This window comes from Myxocyprinus asiaticus, chromosome 7 (genome assembly GCF_019703515.2).
Source record: "Myxocyprinus asiaticus isolate MX2 ecotype Aquarium Trade chromosome 7, UBuf_Myxa_2, whole genome shotgun sequence".
Classification (NCBI taxonomy): domain Eukaryota; kingdom Metazoa; phylum Chordata; class Actinopteri; order Cypriniformes; family Catostomidae; genus Myxocyprinus; species Myxocyprinus asiaticus.
The window spans coordinates 46177677-46200157 of NC_059350.1; the positions used below are offsets into that span (position 1 = coordinate 46177677).

Sequence of the window (22481 nt, forward strand, 5' to 3'; positions counted from 1 at the left end):
TGCAGATTTGCATGTGTTTTACATAAATTATACCGAGAGTCCAATGAGCTAAACATTACTGCCATTAGAACTCAGGGAAAGAATTTGAGTAACAAACTAGTTTGAATGCTTCAAAACCTCAGTTCAAGGTGTGTGCATGAATCTGTTGTGCGCACACCAGGGATTTTTCAAACGAAAAAAAAAAAATCCCTCGTCTTAGGTGAAACAAAGCATACCAACTCAAGCAATTTGCCAGTGCACTCTCTGGAATCCTACTGCTTCACTTCTAAGCTACGATAATTTCGACTTCATCACGGTAGGTTGAAATGTGTCATGTTTTTTTCTGAAAGCTTTTTTCATATCAAGATCATACTATTTTGTATTTTTAACAAGTTCAGAATTCTGAGGGGGTGAAAAGAATTATTTGGATACTTTAGCTTTTAGATTTGAAGGTTTCTGTGCTTATGCTGTTATAAAAATGAATTGAGAACTGTTCAACAAATGCCGATTTGAGTAAAAACTTCAAGTATATTTATGTTTAATTACATTTGATAAAGCAAAGTTGAGCCACCTTAGTAGGTAGCACATTTCTAGAAGATGATGCTGATGCATTCAATTTGATGGTTAAGTATAATGTTCACAATGCGCAAGAATGAAACATGATTTATGCTATTTCAGATGGATGAGTTGGATGAGACTCAGCTGAAAAATCATGTGGACAGTCTGAAGCAACAGCTGCAGTACAACAGAGAGAAAACATCAGTCTCCATTCCAGAGTAAGTATCAAACAAGAAAGCAGCGAAACATCCATTTCACTGCATTTTATAAAGTAACATTTATACAATTGTTCATCTAATTATTTATATAATTATTTATAACATTATATCAGTCAAAAGTTTGGACACATTCTCTAATTCTATAACTATTTTCCACATTTTAGAATAATACATAAATATACATACATAAAGACATACATATATATAGCTCTGGAAAAAATTAAGAGACCACTGCAATATGATCAGTTTCTCTGGATTTACTATTTATAGGTATGTGTTTGAGCAAAATGAACATTTTTTTTATTCTATAAAGTACTGACAACATTTCTCCCAAATTCCAAATAAAAATTTCATCATTTAGAGCATTTATTTGCAGAAAATAATAACTGGTCAAAATAACAAAAAAGATGCAGTGTTTTCAGACCTCGAATAATGCAAAGAAAACAAGTTCATATTCATTTTTAAACAACACAATACTAATGTTTTAACTTAGGAAGAAATCAATATTTGGTGGAATAACCCTGATTTTCAATCACAGCTTTCATGTGTCATGGCATGCTCTCTACCAGTCTTTCACATTGCTGTTGGGTGACTTTATGCCATTCCTGGCACAAAAATTCAAGCAGCTCGGCTTTGACGAATATACATAAGATGAATCTGCCCGATTCCAGCCTTGCTGAAGCATCCCCATATCATCACGATCCTCCACCTGGTCGTCTAATGGTTAAATGGAGACCTGGAGAGGCCCTCAAGCCACAGTGTCTCGCACCCACTGTGAAATTTGGTGGAGGAACGGTAATGATCTGGGGGTGCTTCAGCAAGGCTATGTTTAATAACATAAATGGAAATATGGGAATTATGTTATGACTAAAAATCCAAAATAAATCAAAACTGTGTTATATTTTAGCATCTTCAAATTAGTCACCTTTTGCCTAGATTTTGCAGACATGTACTCTTGACATTTTCTCAACCAACTTCTTGAGGTATCACCCTGGGATGCTTTTTAAACAGTATTGAAGGAGTTCCCTCTATGTTGGGCCCTTATTGGCTGCTTTTCTTTATTATTTGGTCCAAGTCATCAATTTCAAAACCTTTTTTTTTTTTATTATTATTACATTTTAGTTTTATAATTAAATTAATATGGTGGCACAAGTATATTTTTGTCTACAAAACTAATTTCAAACATTTAAGCATACGCCTTCAGATCAAAAGATTTTTAAGATCATGAGAAACATTTCAGTCGTGTTTCAAAACTTTTGACCGGGGAGCGTGTGTGTCTGTGTATGTGTATATATATATATATATATATATATATATATAAAGTAGACTAATGAGGTAAGGGACAGCAAGCAGATATAAAAATTCTTTTGATGTTTATTTTCAGGTTGATTAAATGGATGGAGGAGAAAATGACTGAGGATCCTTTTTTGAACCCTGAAATGCTGAAGCAGAACCCATGGGTGGAGTCAAGCAAATGTGTTGTACTCTAGCACAAAAGCGGTCAATCATCACTATGACAACAGGCATGGCTCAACCTATTGTTATGGTTGCACTGGCAGACTTAGATGACTAAGATGAATAAGGTTGTAAATGAATAGATTGAGTTAATAAGCTTTGCTGTTTACTTGTATCAGGCCATGATATTATCAAAAGAAAGAAAACAACTGCTGTCAATCAGTGAAAATGTTTATTTATAGAAGTGTAAGACAACTATACAAGAATAAAAAAAAAAAAAGAAGAACTGCAGCATTTCTTGCCCCAGAAATGTTTTGAGCATTTTTATTTCTGGTGTAATTATTAAAGTTGTCGTATATTGAACAAAATGCCTTGTCTCCCTTCTCACAACGCTTTAAAGTAACTCCCGAATGTAAACATTTCTACGCACTGCATTGGAGACGCCCTCATTGAAGCGAAACCAAACATCACTGTTACCCACAGCTTTACCGATCTGCACAACTGCACCTACTTTGCCATCTTCACCTGGAGAAAGAAACCAAGAGTAATATCAGCTACTCTCAGATGTTTAGCTTTATATATTTAGATATTAATGCAGGGTCCAAAATATACTTTTTTGGCACACCTGTCAATAGCAGGTAAATTAAATATTTCTTTGAGGTCAGACTTTTTGTTCTTCATTAAAACAGTTTAAGGAACTAAATTAAAATGGGTCACAATGTTTTGCGAGAGGCACTGTTTCACATAAGACTTTCTGTTTGCCAAATGATACAAGGGAAAAATATACTATATATAAGACTATTGTTCTTAACCTCATGCAACCCCTCATTCACATGCATGGACATTGTATTTTGGCATCGCTATACACAACGCATAATTTAATTTCCTTTAAACTGACTAATATCAGTTCAGGAGACTGTCTCCAGTTAATTTTGTAACCTGTATTCCATGCACCATGCATACAACGATGAAAATTAGGCATGTATGTTTACAATACATTGTGTAAATCATATAAATGATATAAATAAATAAAAAAAATCAAACATACTTGTAGTGGTGACAACATGCTTCTCCTTGGGTTCAATGGCTCGTCCAAAGAAATCCAATTCAGGCTATAATAGGGGAGGGAAAAATAAACATGTAATCACGTGTATGACCCCTTTAATCCTGATCCCCTATTAACCCAATTAATCTAGGATTATTATCAAACATAACTCAACCATATGCAGAGGGGATAGTGTGAATTTGAAATCATCATAAAACAAGGTGGTATTGAAATATTGTAAAAACAGAAAAACACTGAATGCAAATAAAGTGTTGCAAAACTAATGTGTAAACTCAGTCAGTGTCTATACTCATCTAGACACTAAATACTGATAAAACAATAAGGTAAAACTGATGGGGATTTACATAAAACCTTTAATCTGTTTCTGTTTGTAAACTTGCAAAATAAATTAAAAGGTCAAAAGTAATGATGTTGGTGCAGATAACTAGGTATAGCTTAATAAACAATCGGCAATCAGTTTGAGATCAGTTTCCCACAGTGAGTAAAGATGCAAATTCGAAATCAATGAGTCTCCAGCCCAGCATTAAATGTGCTATGGTAAGTGTTCAACAATGGACTGGGCTTAAGGTAGTTGAAAAAATGGTGGTACATTGGTATTTATACAAGTGAAGGGAGGATTTAAGGTGCTGTTGAGATGATTTAAGGACAGGCTAGTGAAGGAGAGTAAAGAATTTAATGCAGATGCCTCACCCTGCTTTCCACCACAGTCTGTTTAACAATGTTTTCCAGCCTCAGCTGATGGTTCCTGCTCGTCTGTTTCTTGACGTCCACTTTCTTCTCCTCTGGATCTTTTTTCACTGCCTCTGTCTAAAGACAAAGAACAAACGCTATACCATCTTTGAGATGTAACTTGAATCCTGCTCATACTGAATATACATAATACGGTTTTGCATTTTGTGTAGTTGTATGTAGTCAGTATTACTAGTGTTGAACAAAATGCACATTACAAAATCAGATTACTTATTTTAAGCAGTGAATAAAATAACATACTTTCCCAAAACCTTATAAGCAAAAAAACAAAAGACGAGATAACAAAAAAGAACCAAAAACAAACAAGACAAAAACAAAAGCCAAGCATACCACTAACATTCTAGAAGAGAGAGAAAATAACACTTGCCAAAAAAAGGCAAAATGCACACAAACAAAAAGAACAAAACCAAGCAAAAACAGAACACAACAAAAAACACTACCAAACAAGGCACAACAAAACACATGAAAGGCAAGCCAAGCATAGCACTACCATTCTGGGAGATAAAATAACACACTTACCCAAAACCCAACAAGACAAAACAAAAAGAGCAGAACAAGACAAAACAAAAAGCACAGAACAAGACAAAACAAAAAGCGCAGAACAAGACAAAACAAAAAGCGCAGAACAAGACAAAACCAAATAAAATTCCTCAAACAAGACTAAAAACAAAACAAAATTAGAAAAACACTGGGAATCCTCGAAGAGAGAAAATAACACTTGCCAAAAACCGAACAAAGCAAATCACAGAACAAAACCAAACAAGACAAAACTCAAAACTAAATGAGACAAAACAGAACCAATCAAGACAAAACCAATCAGAACCAAATACCTCCTTGAAGTTGGCACCCTATATAATTAAACCATCGCCAAAACTATACTATATATTTGTGCTGCATTTATGCTCCAGAACGAACATTTGTGCTGGTTTGGTCTTTGAGATAGTAAACATTATTTTTTTTTGGCTGTTTGACATCACTCTCTACCTCATGTTGCTCAAATTGCTCCAAAACCGGTGCCATTAGTTTGTGCTCGATTTGTACCCGTTTGTGCCGTTAAAAGAAACACTGTAACTACTACCCTTCTTTAGATATAACCAGAAACTATTCAGGAGCAGTGACGTCCCTCTCCATCCCATGTCATCCAAATCACTCCTAACTGCTATCGTTTGTTTGTGCTCTATCAGTGTCGGTTTATGCTGTTAAAATAACATTGAATCTTTTTCCTTTCTATAGAAATAACAGCTTATATTTGAAAGCGGTGACGTCACGCTCCAGCCTATGTCATCCGAATCGCTCCAAAATGGATGCTGTTCGTTTGTGCCATGTTTGGTATCATTGCTGTTTTTGTTTTTTAACATATGAAGCATTTATTATTTGCAAAGACTTTATCTTTCACCTCATCAAACTCCAAATGCAACAACAAAAATTATTTGTGTTTGTACTGCAAACTTTTGTAGCCTATTGTGGATGGATGGGTTAAAATAATAGACAATATATGAACTGAGATGAACTCTCATTGCTACTTACAATGTAGCAATGTACCTGCTCTTGGTTGTGTAATATGTAGTTTAAAATATAGAGTGTGGAATATGTCCATGTGCGGGCCATCTGTAAACGCAATGTTCATCTATAGAGAAATGCTACAAGATTATATTAGCGTTCCCCAACACTGCTTGTAATGGTCTGTTTACTGTGGTCTTACTTTTTGTGGGTTGCGTTTCTGTTGGGCCCTCTCCACCCTCCTCATCCTCTCTAGTTCTGTCTCTCTGGCAATCAGCTGCTTCACCTGATAGGTTAACTGCCTCCGTGGAGGCAAACCTGGAAACCGCACCACATCTTCCACATTACTGTGGAAACACATGTACAAAATTACTGTACAACCTGTGATTGAAAACAGCATAATATAAAAACAGCATAAAGTACATAACTTTTGAGACAATTACTCAAATGACATTAACAATGGATTCTAATGAGGAGAGAGGAAGACAAATAAAGATTAGATGGTTTTATGGTAAGCTAAGTAATCCCTCTTACTCAGAAGGTAAAACAGTTTTCCAGGAATAAAAGGAAAATAGATACAAATATATGCAATACACACAAGCAGATGAAACGCTGCCAAAAAATCCAAAAGCAGGATTAGTTGTGCAGGGTAAACACAGCCATGTAAACAAAGCCATTTATCTAGAACATTCTGAGAACGTTCCACTTGAGAGAATAGGGTGCACAAGTTTGTGTTTTGGTTTCCAGAAATCATGTTTTTAATACTGGATTCACTTTAAATTCAGTAGATCTCTTCCTCTCTTGAGAATAGGATTGCGATGAAAGGTGGTAGGAGTTTATTTCCAATGTGAAATCAAGATGTAGGTAAGAGAAGTGTCCGTTTCCACGTGCCCTGGTCAAATATGCTGCACACGTGCCTTAAAAAAAGCATTTCAGTGTGGGTTGAAGTGATTGCTTGAGATATTGTAAATATTTCTCGTTTCTGCCATTCAGGCCATGTGATTACAAGTTGAATTGTCTGTTTTGCTGCGGTCTTTCTCATCATAAATGGATGATATAATGAAAATACCATTTTCGTTGTAGTTTTACAAGCATTTTCACCCAGTGCTTGCACTGGGAATTGTATGATCCTCAGCCTATCTTGTTATTTGCCAGGGACATGGCTTCAGTGTGGTTACTCAGCGCTTGTTGGAGTAGAGCTCGATAAGAGATGGCGGGAAGATACAGGAAGGCGTAAACAAGCAGTAGCAGCAACAGAGCAATCAGCAGCGGAATTCCCCAATCAGAAGTGACCAGCGTCTCCTTACAGCGGGCCTGCAGGAACGACTGCTGCATGATACTACCACACCAACCACAGAGAGAATACATGCATAGACATATAAAAAAACAACCTCAAAAACAGTGATAGAGACTAACAAGTACACCCTATAGCATACGATTCCTCATCTCATCTAGACTGTAGTTAAGCGAGACGATATATGGAATATTTTGAAAGTGAAAGTGATTTATAGTAAAAAAGGATTGAAATATTTATCTGTTTCTCATGCAAAGTGATTGCATCGCTTCAGAAGACATATATTAAACCACTGGAGTCATATGGATTATTTGTATGCTGGTTTTGTGTGATTTTTGGAGCTTCAAAATTCAGGTCACCATTCACTTGCACATCTGGGATGGCATGAAATTAAGTAAATGATGAGAGAATTTTCTTTTTTGGATGAACTATCCCTTTAAGCTCAATCACAGCATTTGTGGAATTATGTTGATTACCGCAAAAATATTTGACTCGTCCCTCGTTTATTAAATAAAAGCAACAATTGCAGTTATTTTATGGCATTAACAATGGAAGTCAATGGGGCCACTCCATAAAAGATTAAAATACACATTGTTTCAAAAGTATAGCCACCACACATAAACATTACACATGTTAACATGATTTTAGTGTCATAAAATCACTTACTAACCTTTTCTGTGTTAAGTTATATCCAATATTACAACTTAGTTGCCATGATGATGTAAAGCTGGTAAACCCTGTAAACGATTTTGTCACACTAAAATCATGTTAGCACATATAATGTTTATGTCTTGTGGCTATACTTTTGAACCAGTGTGTATTTTAATGTTGTTTATGGACTGGCCCCATTCACTTCCATTGTAAGTACCTTACTGTAACAGTTTTTTCTTTGGGGGGGGGGGGCGGGGTTTAATAAACGAGGTAAGAGTAAAAACTATTTTCCGTGCCGTCAATCGAGCTCAACTTGTATTAAACCCAGAACATTCCTTTAACTTGATCTTGTCAGGTCAAATATCCACCAACATCCTGTCAATGGATAATGCTAATTTTCTGCTCAAATATTTGAGTTTTGTAAATGTAAAAATAAATTATAATTTCTGCAATTTTGTGTACGCTTTATTTGCAATAATCTCATTCTATCTTATAAATATACTGCCGTTATAACAGTCTTCGGCCACCCGTCTCACTAGATATCAGCATCGGCCACTGAAGAAGAAAAAAATTACTAGATTTTTTTTACATTGCATTACTAGACAATTACACAACAGTTACCATTTTATTCAATAAAAATCTAAATCTAGGCCTAATCACAACACGAAAAATGCTATAAAGATAAAATGCAAACATGTACACAGGTTCTCTTCTTCAGTTTCAGCTTGAATTCCCCTTGTGAAAATCAATCCAACAGTCCAAATCTTTTCTTCATCTTCTCATTCCTGGTTTTTATCCTTTTCTAGTGGCGTCAAGCAGAAGTCCAAAGTTTCAGCAGCAAGAGCTCCGCTTTAAAGACTAACAAAAGCTTGCGTTTCAATGTTTTCAGCTTCAATTCCATCAATTAATATGTGGTTAGAGAATCGTAACCCACAGAGAGGATTGTGGTTCTCTCCTTATGCTGAAGTGCAGCATATTGCAGTTTCAAAGATGAGTAGCAAAAAGTTCTCATGACAGAAATGCCAAATTAAAACAGGGGTATGGAGAGTAACACAAAAAGAAGGGGGGAGGGGGAGAGAGAGAGAGAGAGAGAGAATAATCTGGAGCTAAAGCCTAATCTCTCACAAATCATGATGAACAGGTAAACAAATATCACTCAATAAATGTCACTGTGTGTAATCTTGTGATGTAGTCTATATATAAGGTTGATGTTTATTAAAGGGGTCATGACACGAGGAATCAAATTTTCCTTGAACTTTTGACATATAAGAGGTCATTGTACTACAATAACATCCTGTGCGGTTCAGAACTCAAAACTTTCACCTCACTGTAAAAAAAGCATTGGTTAAACCAAGTTGTCAAAACAACCCTTCCTCTACACTGCGATTTCACACTGTGCATCTGACCGCCTCCACATCAACACATCAACACCTACTTTATCTTTGATCACTTCCGTAGCCTGCCCAGCAGAGATGAGCAGTGAGATGTCAAGAGCAGACAGCCAATCAGAAAAGTGGGCGTTTACTGTCAAGTCTTAAAGTAGAAAAAGCACCAACACCAGTGTTCTGACCCTCTGTCAGTGTTTTTGGCAGAGGGTCAGAATGAGGGTGGAAAATGATCATGTTTGTAGTCTCCCAAAGCTATTATGTCAGACTACACTGAATGGAATGCAACTCGCAGTGAATTGAATGCGCACAAATTAGGCTTCTAATTGAAATGTAGGCTGATGTTAATATATCGATGCCTCAAAAATGTAGCGATAAAATAAAGTGCTGATCAATAATCAATATATCAATATTTTATGACAACCCTACTACTATTATAAGTGAACCTTAAGGAACACTTTTAAATAATAAAAAAAGGCATGTCATGGGGGCCTGGGTAGCTCAGTGGTAAAAGACACTGGCTAGCACCCCTGGAGTTCGCTAGTTCGAATCCCAGGGTGTGCTGAGTGACTTCAGCCAGGTCTCCTAAGCAACCAAATTGGCCTGGTTGCTAGGGAGGGTAGAGTCACATGGGGTAACCCCCTCGTGGTCGTTATAATGTGGTTCGTTCTCGGTGGGGCGTGTAATGAGTTGAGCGTGGATGCCGCAGTGGGTGGCGTGAAGCCTCCACACGCGCTATGTCTCCGTGGCAACACGCTCAACAAGCCACGTGATAAGATGCGCGGGTTGGCGGTCTCAGACGCGGAGGCAGCTGGGATTCGTCCTCCGCCACCCGGATTGAGGCGAATCACTACGCGACAAAAAAAAAAAAGAAAAAAACGCATTGAGAATTGGGCATTCCAAATTGGGTGAAAAAGGCATGTTATGACCCCTTTAAGGTTTGTGTATCTGTATGTACTCACGGCTCCAGCACATAAGCGTACTGTCCCTCTGGTGAGCGATCTTGTCTGTAGGTCAGGTTGTAGTTGATCATGGTGTCGATCAAATCATAGAGCTGCTGCTTTTCCCTGGTGCTGTAAAGCTGAGGGTTTACCTAAAAGACACATGCATGAAACACACTGTTTCTTCAGTGCTTTAAAAATGAAGATTCACAATTTTCAATGTTAACTTAAAAGCATAAACATTATCAGAGAGGCCCAATGACAGCAAAGCTGTTGGCCGGTGCAGATAATATCAAAATGTCAAAAAATTGGTCTATAACTATTAGAGATTCAACCTTCAATCACAGTTGATACCCACTTCTGACATTAACATGTAGACATTTTTCTCCACAGTCTGCCATCTTGAATTAAATTTTCACTGATCTTGTTGCAATGCATTCTGAGATTGCCTTATTCGTCAAAGATACATGCGATACTGCCCTCAAACCTTCCTATCAGGAGTCAACTAATGTTGCCTAACAATGCTGTCTATGTAGGCAGCTCAATTGTGTATGGAAAAGAGACTTTAAAATCTTGCTTCAAAGTTCACATAAATGTATCTTTGTTATACCAATTAATAACATCTTTAATACATTAAGACACAAAAAAAGCACTCACTGGCCGCAGTTTGGGGGAGATGAGATCCAGTAGAAGGCTGAGAATGTCCAAACAGAGAGTGTTCATGCAAACACGACTCTGTACGGCAGGTGGGATATCATTCAACATGGCAATCAGTGCATTCTTTGTGTGTTGGGTTTTAGTTAAAGCCTAGAAATGAATTTAAAACGTTTTTTAATCACTTTAATATAACACATAGATTTAATGAAGTTTTATCATTTATAATGGTTCAGAAGTTCAGCAGCTAACACTAAGGGCTGCAGGTTCAATGCCAAATAACTCGAGAAACCCACTAATTCATCATGTCTAATGGTTGACCGATATGTTTTCTTTATACCACTATTAGTATAGTCCATCCTTAGGGTTAAGGGTTTGTTTTAAACAATGAATATGGACAAAAATATGCAATGACATAATCTGCTTCGAATGATGGCCAATGCAGATTAAAACAAAAAAGATAATATCAGGGTTTAAACACTTTTTGACCAATAAGTGTCCATAGCTTTTCAATGATTTTTATTTGCATAAGGAGAGATTATAGAGATTGCACTCAGAAAGAGCACTTTCTAGCCTGTGGTGTGCGTAACTGGGCCAGAGTGCTTTCGTTTGATGAAAGGTTGGAAGGGAATGACGATAATACATTAGAGTATTAAGGATAAGGCTGGTCATGTGTGCTCGCTGTCTCTCACCTCATAGTGGCTGTGTGGGTAACTGATGCGTGGGACAGAGTTTGCAGCGTATAGGTGGTGGAAGGCAGCGGGCAGGAAAGGGAGGTATCGCATGAGAGAGTAGTTTTGTCCATGTAAAACGCACTCATTCAACAGGTCGGAGAAACACAACCAGTCAAGCCCTGCGCACACACCCAACATCCCTGGGTCCTTAAGCTTCATACTGAGGAAGTTATCATACAAACCCTGTTAGAGAGAGACAGACACACAGAGGAAAAGAGGAATTTGCATATCTTTGCTTAGAACTACCACTTTTTTGCATACTCTTTCTAGAATGGATGGGTGTCTATTTGGGTCAAGATAAGAGAGTCTGATGTAAGACGTAAACTACTGTAACTTCTAGAACTCAGTGAGGGAAAAACTATTTAAACTAGGCTACAAGTGGTTGTGAACAAATTTTCATGGTTGTGATGTCACCACCATTTTTTTTTTTGTTTGTTTTTTTTAATGGCAGTCTCTCCTTTACTGTGTTATGGATCATCACAATGTAGCGCAGGCTTTGTAAACAGGCTGTTATTGAAGGATGGGGCACCACCAACTATTTTGGACCAACAGCAAACCAGCAACCCATATGTAAGTGTTTACATAGGAATCTTAAAGGTACAGTGACAAAAGAAATGGCCTATTTATTTTTATGGGTCAGAGAAAGGCTGGAATTTTTTATGGGAAAATGTGTATTATTTTCTTAGGGCTGAGACAATTTAACGTGTCAATTTCCGTGATTAATAGTTGACTGTTTAACGCGTTAAAAGTACAAATAACGCAATTAATGCAGTATCCTTTTTTTCACTTCCTGAAACTTCACTAAGGTTTTTCCCCACTTCCTGTCACTAAAATTGGCATATATAAATTTCCAGGAGGTACACGCTCAACTCGACTGCACATCCTATCACAGAAACTGATTGTGTGGAGCAGTGCACACTTATTCATTACATGCGATGCATAATAAACACGGGAGCGGATAAACTGTAAGGATAATTGAAAATTCACCCGCAAGTGGTGAGCCAGGTAATTAATTATAATTTATAGTTATATTTATTTATCACACATTATACATTTGCACATATACAGTGAAATTCTTTTTTTTCACATATCCCAGCTAAGCTGGGGTCAGAGTGCAGGGTCAGCCATGATACGGCGCCCCTGGAGCAGATAGGGTCAAGGGCCATGCTCAAGGGCCCAACAGTGGCATATTGGCGGTGCTGGGGCTTGAACCCCCAACCTTCTGATCAGTAACCTACAGCCTTAACCGCTGAGCCACCACTGCCCCTTGTGACAAAAGGTGTGGGAGAGATCTGGGCAAGCTACCGTATCTTATTGTATCGCATGAAAACGCTCACTCACTGTCATCTGAACCAGTGTCAAAAGCAAAACCGCACGAGAGAGAACCAGCATGTGTGCGATAGAGACTGTACTGCAGCCAGAGAAAATAACAGTTTTGAGATTTTAAACTTCAGCAAATTAAACTTCAGCATTCAGTTTTTATAATATATATAAATATTGTGCCTTATTTATACATACCTGTATGTATAGTGTCTTAAAATGCATTTGCAATGTACACTTAAGTTTCTCTTTTTACAATAATGCTCGATATAAATTGAATCTGCTTTATTTGATCCTATTATTAAAAAAGTCCACTGTAAAACAGCAGATGATTTTGCCCAACTTTTAATTACAGCATGTCCACTGATTTTATGGCATGTATACAGGTATCAAAGATTTATACCTGTAAAAATGTGTCTAATTTACTCTATCTGCAAAAAGCAGTACATTTTAACAGATACATATTTAAATAATTAAAATAAATGATAACTAACCAATTTCTTGCATGTTCCTTGTGACAAAATATAAAGTTAATATATTTATGATTATATTTTAATATTTGTTTTAATGTAACTTACTATGATTAATCACAGAATACTGTGATTAGTTAAAAAATAATAATAATTAAAAAAAATCAATTAACAGCCCTATTTGTTTTACATTTTAGGTGTACCTCAGGGAAAAAAATTAAGTGCTAAATAAATATATACTGTATCATCTCATAGGACCCTTTCAAAATGAGCCATTTGTAGAGAGAGTTACCTGAGTAAGTTTCTCATGCTCTCCATTAGAGGAGACTACATGTAAGATGTGCTGAAGTCTTTGTACGCCATCTTTAGGCCCTGCCTCATCAAAACCTCCAAAAGGATCTCCACCAATCCGCTTCCTAAATCCAAAACATCAGCAACCAATCACAGAAGCTTCAGCCTCAAACTGAGAAACGCAGCAATCAGTGGCACAAACCAGTGAAATATAAAAAACACAATATAAACAAACAAGTGTCTGCACATATATTTGATTCTATATTAATGCGGCAAGATTCTAGGTAATCATAAACCATCTATATTTATCTTAATGAACTATATTACTTGGAAGAATCATTCATTGTGATCCTAATGAATAAATTTAGCCTTTAAGACATTTAATTATTTATTGAACACTGACATCTTTTTTCATATTGTTGTTGTCGCCCTTTAATAGAAGTAATAAGCCACTCTAGGCCATTTATTACAGTGATTTTACCATGGTTAAAGGGTTTACCTCGCTCTACAACCTCTCTTGTCTTATTGCTTGAGTACAGCATGTGTATTTGAGTACCTTTTCAATCGAGGAAGCTGGAAGATTTCCTGCCAAACTGAGAAGAGTCCCTTGTTTTGGTCTTTCAACCCAACACACATGGAACTAACACTGCGCTGATCCAAGTGCTTCTGTCCACGGCTGTGTAAAAACTACACACACACTCTGAGTAAGTGAAGCCATCCTCTAATTCTGACATCTCCTATAAATATAAACAGACATTCAAACATTTCACCTGTAATGTGTTGATGCAAGCACGAATGTCATTGTCGGTCTTTTCACACAAGATCATCAGAGTGCCAGTATCTGCCTTCATACCCTGACGACGTGTGATCTACACAAAGACACACATGAATGGATACACACACAGTGAGTGATTATGAAATCGCTTTAAGACGAGTGTATATAATAGGTACGTTTTACCTCTGTCAGTCTTTGAGCCAAGCGGGAGGGCAGTGTCTGTGGAAAGGCCAATAGGAACGCTTGCTGTCTCAGAGGCCTCAGAGCTGGGACATAACTGACAAGACGACAGCCAATTAAAAAAAGGTACAATAGGTGAAAAGGCTAAAAAATTCTAAACCAAAAAAGTCATTTTTTATTCTAAATTCTCCTCCCTGCCCAGTAGGTGGCGATATGCACAAAGAATGTGAATTGCCAAAAACAAAAGAAAAATGTGAAAGTGAAGGTGGAGATTTATAGTAAATAAGGACTTAAATATTGATCTGTTTCTCACCCACACCTATCATATCGCTTCTGAAGATATGGATTTAAACACTGGAGTATTACGTATTACTTCTTTGGTGCCTTTATATGCTATTTGGACCTTCAAAGTTCTGGTCACCATTCACTTGCACTGTATGGACCTACAGAGCTGAGATATTCTCCTAAAATTCTTAATTTGTGTTCAGCAGAAGAAAGACAGTCATACACATATGGGATGGCATGAGGGCGAGTAAATAATGAATTTTTATTTATGGGTGAACTATCCCTTTAATATAAAATGCCCCACAGAATGCTATTGAAAAAAGATTCTCAAAAAAACCGTCTGGCAACTACCAGCAATATAATTTAACGATAAAAATCTGAAAAAAGGGGTCTCTATTTATAAACAAAACATGGCTGTTGAACGATGCCAAACAATGCTAATGCACCTTGTGAAGTTGATACAAACAAATGTAAAATTGTAATTAATTTCGTTGGCTCTTATTTTGGATGTTAATTGCAAGTTTAGTAGTTATATTATAGTAATACTGCAAAAACTCAAAATGTTTAAATCCATCCAAAATTTATGTCTGTAGTACATAGGTCAAGATATGAATAGTGAAACAAGGAGTTGAAGCTTACAGGTCATTGCAGATGCAGATAATTGGTCTAAGCAGCACAGATTGTTTCTTCTTTTTCTTTTTCAAGGCATTAACGCCTGACTCCTCCACCTCTTTGCCATCCTTCCTGTTCAAGGTGGCCAATAAGATATTGATGGCAGCCTAAGCCAGTCAGAAACCAGAAGAAAAGTTAGCAGCAGATTTAGACAAGGACAGCTGCTCAATTAAAAGTTAAGATCAGTGTTGCTCTTACAGAAGGAGCTCCATCAATCTCATCTATAATAAGGCAGTTGGGCTTCTCATTGGCTCCAAGGACTGACTTCATCTGTGTTGCTGTATCAATACGTTTCTGGAAGAGCTCTGCACTACGGTCATCACTGAGGAGAGATTAACTCAATTAGTTTGTGTATGTAGTTCTATTTCAAGGTACGTCAGTAGGACTTGCAACCACTTACCTAGCGTTGATTTCCACCACATTGTATCCAGCATGTTTTGCAATAATATGAGCAAGCGTGGTCTTCCCCAGTCCAGGAGGACCTGATAACAGTGCCACCTGTATAGAACAATTCACACAGTTAAACAGCATTTACCAGATTGAAAATACATTTTACAGACAAAATCAGCTGCTAAAAATAAAATGCATTATGAAAAGCAACAGCTGCCCAATTATCTAAATTTACCTTAAGACGTTTTCAGATATCTCATGTTTTATAGATTATTACATTTACATTTATGCATCTGGCAGACGCTTTTATCCAAAGCGACTTACAGTGCACTTATTACAGGGACAATTCCCCTGGAGCAACCTGGAGTTAAGTGCCTTGCTCAAGGACACAACGGTGGTGGCCGTGGGGTTCGAACCAGCAACCTTCTGATTACCAGTTATGTGCTTTAGCCCACTAAACCATCACCACACCAAAAAAAATTTTTTTTTTTTTTAATAATATATTATACAAGTAAAGACGCTGACTACCATACACATAAGGGATGGCATAAGGGTGAGTAAATGATGAGAGAATTTTCATTTTTGGGTGAACTATTCCTTTAAGAGGTCCTTTCTCCATCATTTTTTCACTGACAGGGAAGCGCTACTTTGTGTGTGTTGCGGTGTGTCCGTCAATGTGATGACTCCGGGCAGACATATTACAAAGGTTCTGCCCTCCCAACAAGGGTTTATGCTGTATTAACCGTAAATGCGTTAATCACGATTGAGAATAATTAACGCATTTAACGTTTTTAATTAATCGCATGTGTTAACACAATAATTCTGACTGCTCTAATCTAAATGTTTCATTTACATAAATCTCAATGAATTCCTCTTTATTCACCTTAAATTTCGGTCTTTTGTACTGGTCTAGTTCAGCCTCCAGGATCTCTTCTGTGATTTGACTCTTGGTTTTGAAACGCTGAGATAGGTTTTGGTTTTGAGTGTTTGTAAAATTCGATCTGGCGTCTGCAGGAGCCGGACGGGGTTTCCTCTCTCTACCAAAGACCACAGTGTCCCAAAGCTTCAGCCACTTCAACAGACAGCGGTTAGTGAACTGTGGAGGCAGAGACAACATCATAAATAAATATGCTCAAATCTGCACCAATAAAAGTAAAAAAAGTGAAATGGAACACCTTGATCCAGATTAGAGTAGTTTGCATTGGAACAAACAGTGTGTTTAGAACTCACATCATCACTCAGTAGCTCTGTGTAGTGCTTTGGCGAGAACTGATCCACCCACAGCCGAGAGGAAGAGCCTCCTTCTTCCCCACTATCACCAACCACACCAGAGTCTGTCTGCTCTTCTGCTAGAAGCTCTGGATCTGTACCACTGAAGAGTTATTAAGAGTTAATAAGTGCACAAGTACATATAGACTACACTTGTAAAACAACATAATTGCATTACAGGCTTTATTAGATGAGAAATATAGGTTTAAGTAGTAAAAGGCTATTAACCTTTTTTTTATCGATTTCAGCTTTTAAATCGAAACTATACATTCTTATGAATCGATTCACAGTGACTTTTTTGGAAAGTAGGCTGTTTTTTTATTTCTTTTTTTGGTGAAAATCTCACTGACCAATAAGGTGAAACCAGTACATATTCCAGCTATCAGTGAGAACAAAACCAATAGTAACCAAGCATAGCAAAAAGAATTGATGCGAAAAGCAACTGCCGATAAAATGGACGCACCGATATGAACATTTTTGGCCAATACCGCTTTTAACAAAAAACTATTGGCCAATACCGATGCCAATATGGATATTTTGCCACTTACCTTATTTTGTCATCAGATCACTGTTTTGCTCAGATTGTTTTTTTTTTGTTGTTTTTTTTTATGTACAAAGAGGTAATAAAAAGCATGGATTGGATCTGTTAAACACATGACAGGCCAAAATTTTAAAGAGAGCCATAATGTAAGATAAATAGAAAGGTTAAAAAAATACTGAAAAATAACTAAATAGCATAGCATGATGACTGATGTGAAAAACAGGTTATTTTGTACTTCTAAAACATTTTTGCGCTTCTGTTTTTAATGTATATAATAGAACATCACAAATTCATATTATGCATATGTTGGGCAAATCCACAGAAATGCCAACCACAAAAAGTTGCCATAGGAACAAAACGCCTGTTTTAGTTCTATTGTGGTGTATTGGATAATGAAAAATGCCATCCAGACCGCTAGAGGGCGCTGCTTGCATACACAATGCTGTCTGAAGCGATGACTGCAGTCTATTTTTAAAAGAAGCCTTTCAAGTTTTCGCAATCATGCAAAACCATATTGCCATTTCAGTCTTAACTCAATCAATCATGCAGCCTTAATGGATACCATACCAATGTCTCAGAAGTCAAATTTTTCTGGTTTTTGATGGTTTTACCTCATGCATAGGTAAGTGCCGCTTTCACAACTATCATGTCTGTAATGATGGTTTTTCCTCATTAATGTGAGAATGACTATAAATTAAATAACACATGTTCTCAGGAGTGCCAACCCTTCCATATTCTGTGGCTATCATTATTTCTGGACTGTGCATTTGAATTCAAAGAGTTTTTAACAAAGTGTCTTGATAATTTATTATAAATGAACCACATTTTCATGCTTAAAACCGATTTGCCGATGGTTTTAATTTGGTCAATAATTGGCCGATAAACATCGGCGACCGATACATTCATGCATCCTTGTTTAAAATACTACTATACCACCCTAATGATATTTTATTACAACAGCTGTACTATTATTTCAAACATTACACCACTATTATTGTCATTATGCCATGATATATTCCTATATGACTTTCAATGATATATTCCTATATTGCCCCATCAGTATTATAACTGCATTTCACAAGCAAAGTTTGACAAGGGGATTTTCTCTTGCATTGAAGCATGTCAGTTACAATCTAAAACCATGATTGTACAATAAACATAAGTAACACATAAAAATGTACCTATTCAGCAGTTCTGTCAGTTTTTGGGATTCTTCAATCATTTGTCGATGGCGCTGGAACAAAACACAACCAATTAAGACAGATTTCCACATAATCATTATTTTACCTTTGTTTGTGCGTGTGTGCGTGCCTGCATTCTTACTCTCTCTGCAATTTGTTCTTTCAGCACTTCAATGGGAACAGCTAGCAGTCCTAGTCCATTCAATGAGTTACGGAAGGCTCTTGGGTCTGGCGCCTGTGGAATTAGAAAAAAAAAACGTTATATATATTACACCCCTGCAATTGTTTGTTTGAAAGGGTTTCAGAGGGTTTTTTTGTGGGGTCACAAACCTTCTCCTCTTCCTCTTTCTTGCTAAGATAGACTCTGTTCCCCATGGAGTCTGTGACAGTGATGTAATCTCCAATTGCTGGTGTGCGTTTTTGGGTATGGCGTCTTGCTGCAGTGATCCTCTTTGGTGACTCCTGCAAAGCTGCTAGTCCACTAATATCCAACACATTGGTTGATATCTTGGTAGCTGCTGGTCTGACAGGACTGAAGGACAGCAAAACTCCAGGCCTGTAGAAAGATAAAAAATAAAAATAAAAAAAACATTTCATTACATTTAGGCAGATGCTTATATACAAAGCAACTTACAGTGTATTTGAGATATACGTTTTATCAGTATGTGCATTGCCTGGAAATCGAAACCATGACGTTGGTGTTGCTAGCACCATGCTCTACCAGTAGAACATTTTAGATTTAAAAAAATTACTTATTTAAAACCAATATTTGTAATATGTGACATTTGTAATAGTGAAAAATGCTGACAAGCTATGCTTTAAGAGTGATGCTGAATATCACAGAAAAAGTGGTGTCATGAAATCAAATGTGATGTAAGCATTACAGCAATAGAATATGTGATCAGCATAAACTTGTACCCATCTCTCGCTGACTTATCGTAAACCTCTGGGGAAGAGGGAGGGGTGATGTCATCACCATGTTCAACACAAAACTCAAGCTTTTTCACCACATCTTGTCTCCGTTTCTTGGGTTTAGGGGCTGTGAAGAAACACAAACCAAATTAGACACATTGCATAACATTTATACATTCAACATCACCATTTTTAAGCTTTAACTTTGTGTTGCAGAAATTATACATTTAGCATCACACATTTTAACATTAAAAAAATGACACTACACCTTTAAGCTTTAAAATTCATACTGCTCTGTGTGACAGAAAATTAGGGCTGAGCGATAAGACGATATTTATTGTGTAGATGATATAAAGTGTCAACCGATAGAGATTTTGCTATAATGATCAAGTTCGAATCCAGGGCGTGCTGAGTGACTCCAGTCAGGCTTCCTAAGCAACCAACTGGTCATTTAAATGATTTTTATTTATTTATTTACTTAATTTGACATTGTTTGTCTTATTCCAAATAAAGAGGAAGTCGTTTTAATTTATAAAGTATTTAATTCACTGACTGGAGTTCCAAAAATAGGCATTACAATATGGTTACTTAATATATAAACCAATTTGTATTGATTTTCCAGACAACTTTTACTATTTTGTGATATCGTGATATAAAATTATTCATCAGAAAATACAATGTACTCACTCAAGGACTCGTCCTCCTCGCACGCTGGAGGTGAGATGCTCGCTGTGGTGCTCACAAGATTCTGGTTATTCACTGATTTACTTGATGGCAGGTCACCTGACGTGATGGCCTCCTCAAATGTCTGTGAGATCTGTTTCTTATTGCGTAATTCAGACACTTTTGCACATAGTGGAGGCTCGACTATTTGCATAAAAATATTCACACATAAAAAAAAATTGCAAGCAGTTAGTTAATAATAGGAAAAACTAGTCACAATCCAAAAATTGATTAGTATGTGATGAATTTGATTTTAAAAATAAAGTATACAATGCAGCTGTTATCAGTAGCATTAACAAACAGATCAACCAATGTTTGTCAGCAAGAAATAACTGTTATGTTACTTCTATGCTTTTGATATAAATTGAACAACTACCAATTATAACTTTGCAGGTCGTTGGGAGGTTGAGACCACCGTTGTTACCATACTATTTAGAGAGAAAAAAGTTGGTCATGGAATATATTATTGGTTGTTACGTTTAGGTTTTAAAAGAATTAAAAATTAACAATAACCATACAGGTCATGGCAAGGTCATAAAAGAATAAGGAGGCACCAATAAAAATTATTTTGGCAAATAGGCCAACCACAGCCAATAGTTTGTTTATCATTATTTTGTGTTATACCTAGCCGATAATGCATATATTATAAATGTATACTTGTGACTGAATAAAAACGTCACACTTAGTTCACCACTTTCAAAGTGTTCATCACAGTTAGGACAGAGTTAGACATTAAAAATTAAATGCTTTGTAAACTAGCTATAAACACATTCGAAAGGCAGTGAATTGATATAAACACACACATCTGTACTCACAGTCTATTTCCGCCATCACTTCCAGTTCATCCGCAAACTGTTGCTCAAAATCATCTTCAATCCCGTACATTTCATCATATTCGTCCATGCTTGTGGTTTCTTGTCTGTTTTGGCAGAAAACAGTCAATAATATAATTTTTTTTACATATGTAGGGGCAGAGCGAACAAAAACATGCAGAAGAAACTTTCGCGCAAAAATTTTGTGTGCGTAAATGTATTTCCGGTTCCTTTTTAAAAACGCGCTAAAAGTCCTGAATTTAGAGATGAAGGATGCTTTTAAATATTAAAAGCTCAATAAATTGTATGATTCTAATTATAAAGAAAATTATGTTGCTTTGTAAATGTGTTACAAATGGTAACTGAAGAGTATATGTGCCGAATCCATGATAAAACTGCTGTTTGTTTAGCGTACTTGCTTCTGATTTGCAGACACGCAATGTGGGCGGGCGTTATGTGAAGAATGACAAAGCAGGCAACCAATCACATCTTCAAGATCGTAAACATTAATAATAAATGATTTTATATATTTTACGTCCACTGCAGAAGGCTCCACACAAGTGCGGATCGAATCGATATTCCCACAATATAGGTTTTGTTTATTTATTTAAAAAAATTGCTTAAGATTTCAGCTAAACTACAATTTAACCTTTTGTAAAAACATGTAATAGCACAAATAATAAAATTGGATCGATACAGTGAAGATTAGCATGGTTCCACTGCGCAAGGATTACACGCACAATCTTGAAGAAGATCCAACTTTTAACGTTTGTAGGATTTAGATGTACTCTCTAATCTCTATCTCCATTATAGAACCATGTTTTGGAACGCGTTAACTACAAATATATATATATATATATATATATATATATATATATATATATATATATATATATATAATTAAAAAAAATAATAAATAATCAAGAGATTAATGCAATCACTTATTGCAATAAATATACAGTTCTCATTTTTAACAATATTTAAAAAATCAAATCAGCATATTTATATATATATATATATATATATATATATATATATATGTGTGTGTGTGTGTGTGTGTGTGTGTGTGTGTTTATTTTTTATGTCTTGGTGTAACAAATAAATGTGAATGGAAAATAAAGTCATATTTTTCTGATATCGGATGGAATATTATTGAAGTAAATATTTTCAAGGTAAAATCTTAAAAATGTGTTTTGGTTTTACTACAATGACTACTAAAAGCCAATTATTTTGCATGGGAAACTTGTATTTATAATGTCACAATTACTGTTTTTCACAATGTATATGGGTCTCTATGCATTAAAATATGTAGCTTAGAAGGGTTTGGTGTCAGGGTTAGCGTTAGCGTTAGGTTAGGTTTTTTTTTTTTTTTTTTTTTTTTTTTTTTTTGCATATATACACTACCGGTCAAAAGTTTTGAAACACTTCCATTTCATGTCCATGAAAGACTCTGCTAGAACACCTTTATGAACTTG

At 36.3% G+C, this 22481-nt stretch overlaps 2 protein-coding genes and 1 pseudogene across 3 annotated transcripts; 2 read left to right on the forward strand and 1 right to left on the reverse strand.

Moving 5' to 3' along the window:
• Positions 1–120: 120 nt before the first annotated feature.
• On the forward strand, positions 121–2578 carry gng13a (guanine nucleotide binding protein (G protein), gamma 13a). The gene is made up of 3 exons (XM_051703557.1): positions 121–295; positions 658–755; positions 2140–2578. The coding sequence occupies exons 2-3, from the start codon at positions 658–660 to the stop codon at positions 2243–2245; spliced, it is 204 nt and encodes a 67-aa protein (XP_051559517.1). The 5' UTR covers positions 121–295; the 3' UTR covers positions 2246–2578.
• On the reverse strand, positions 2430–21231 carry chtf18 (CTF18, chromosome transmission fidelity factor 18 homolog (S. cerevisiae)). Of its 2 annotated transcripts, XM_051703554.1 has the most exons (22): positions 21010–21229; positions 20159–20338; positions 19478–19598; positions 18890–19115; positions 18702–18794; positions 18560–18612; positions 16799–16940; positions 16452–16664; positions 15579–15676; positions 15377–15500; positions 15146–15285; positions 14225–14318; positions 14037–14135; positions 13823–13953; positions 13268–13391; positions 11144–11368; positions 10455–10604; positions 9819–9949; positions 5729–5873; positions 3967–4083; positions 3259–3322; positions 2430–2735 (listed from the first exon to the last, which is right to left on the reverse strand). In XM_051703554.1, exons 1-22 carry the CDS (start codon positions 21095–21097, stop codon positions 2605–2607), a joined length of 2889 nt encoding a protein of 962 aa, XP_051559514.1. In that variant the 5' UTR covers positions 21098–21229; the 3' UTR covers positions 2430–2604. The 2 variants fall into 2 exon arrangements, with proteins under 2 accessions (XP_051559514.1, XP_051559515.1); XM_051703555.1 differs by lacking the exons at positions 2430–2735; positions 3259–3322; positions 3967–4083; positions 5729–5873 and adding an exon at positions 7712–9706 and having other exon boundaries at positions 21010–21231.
• Positions 21232–21670: 439 nt separating this feature from the next.
• On the forward strand, positions 21671–21770 carry LOC127444477 (uncharacterized; annotated as a pseudogene).
• Positions 21771–22481: the final 711 nt, after the last annotated feature.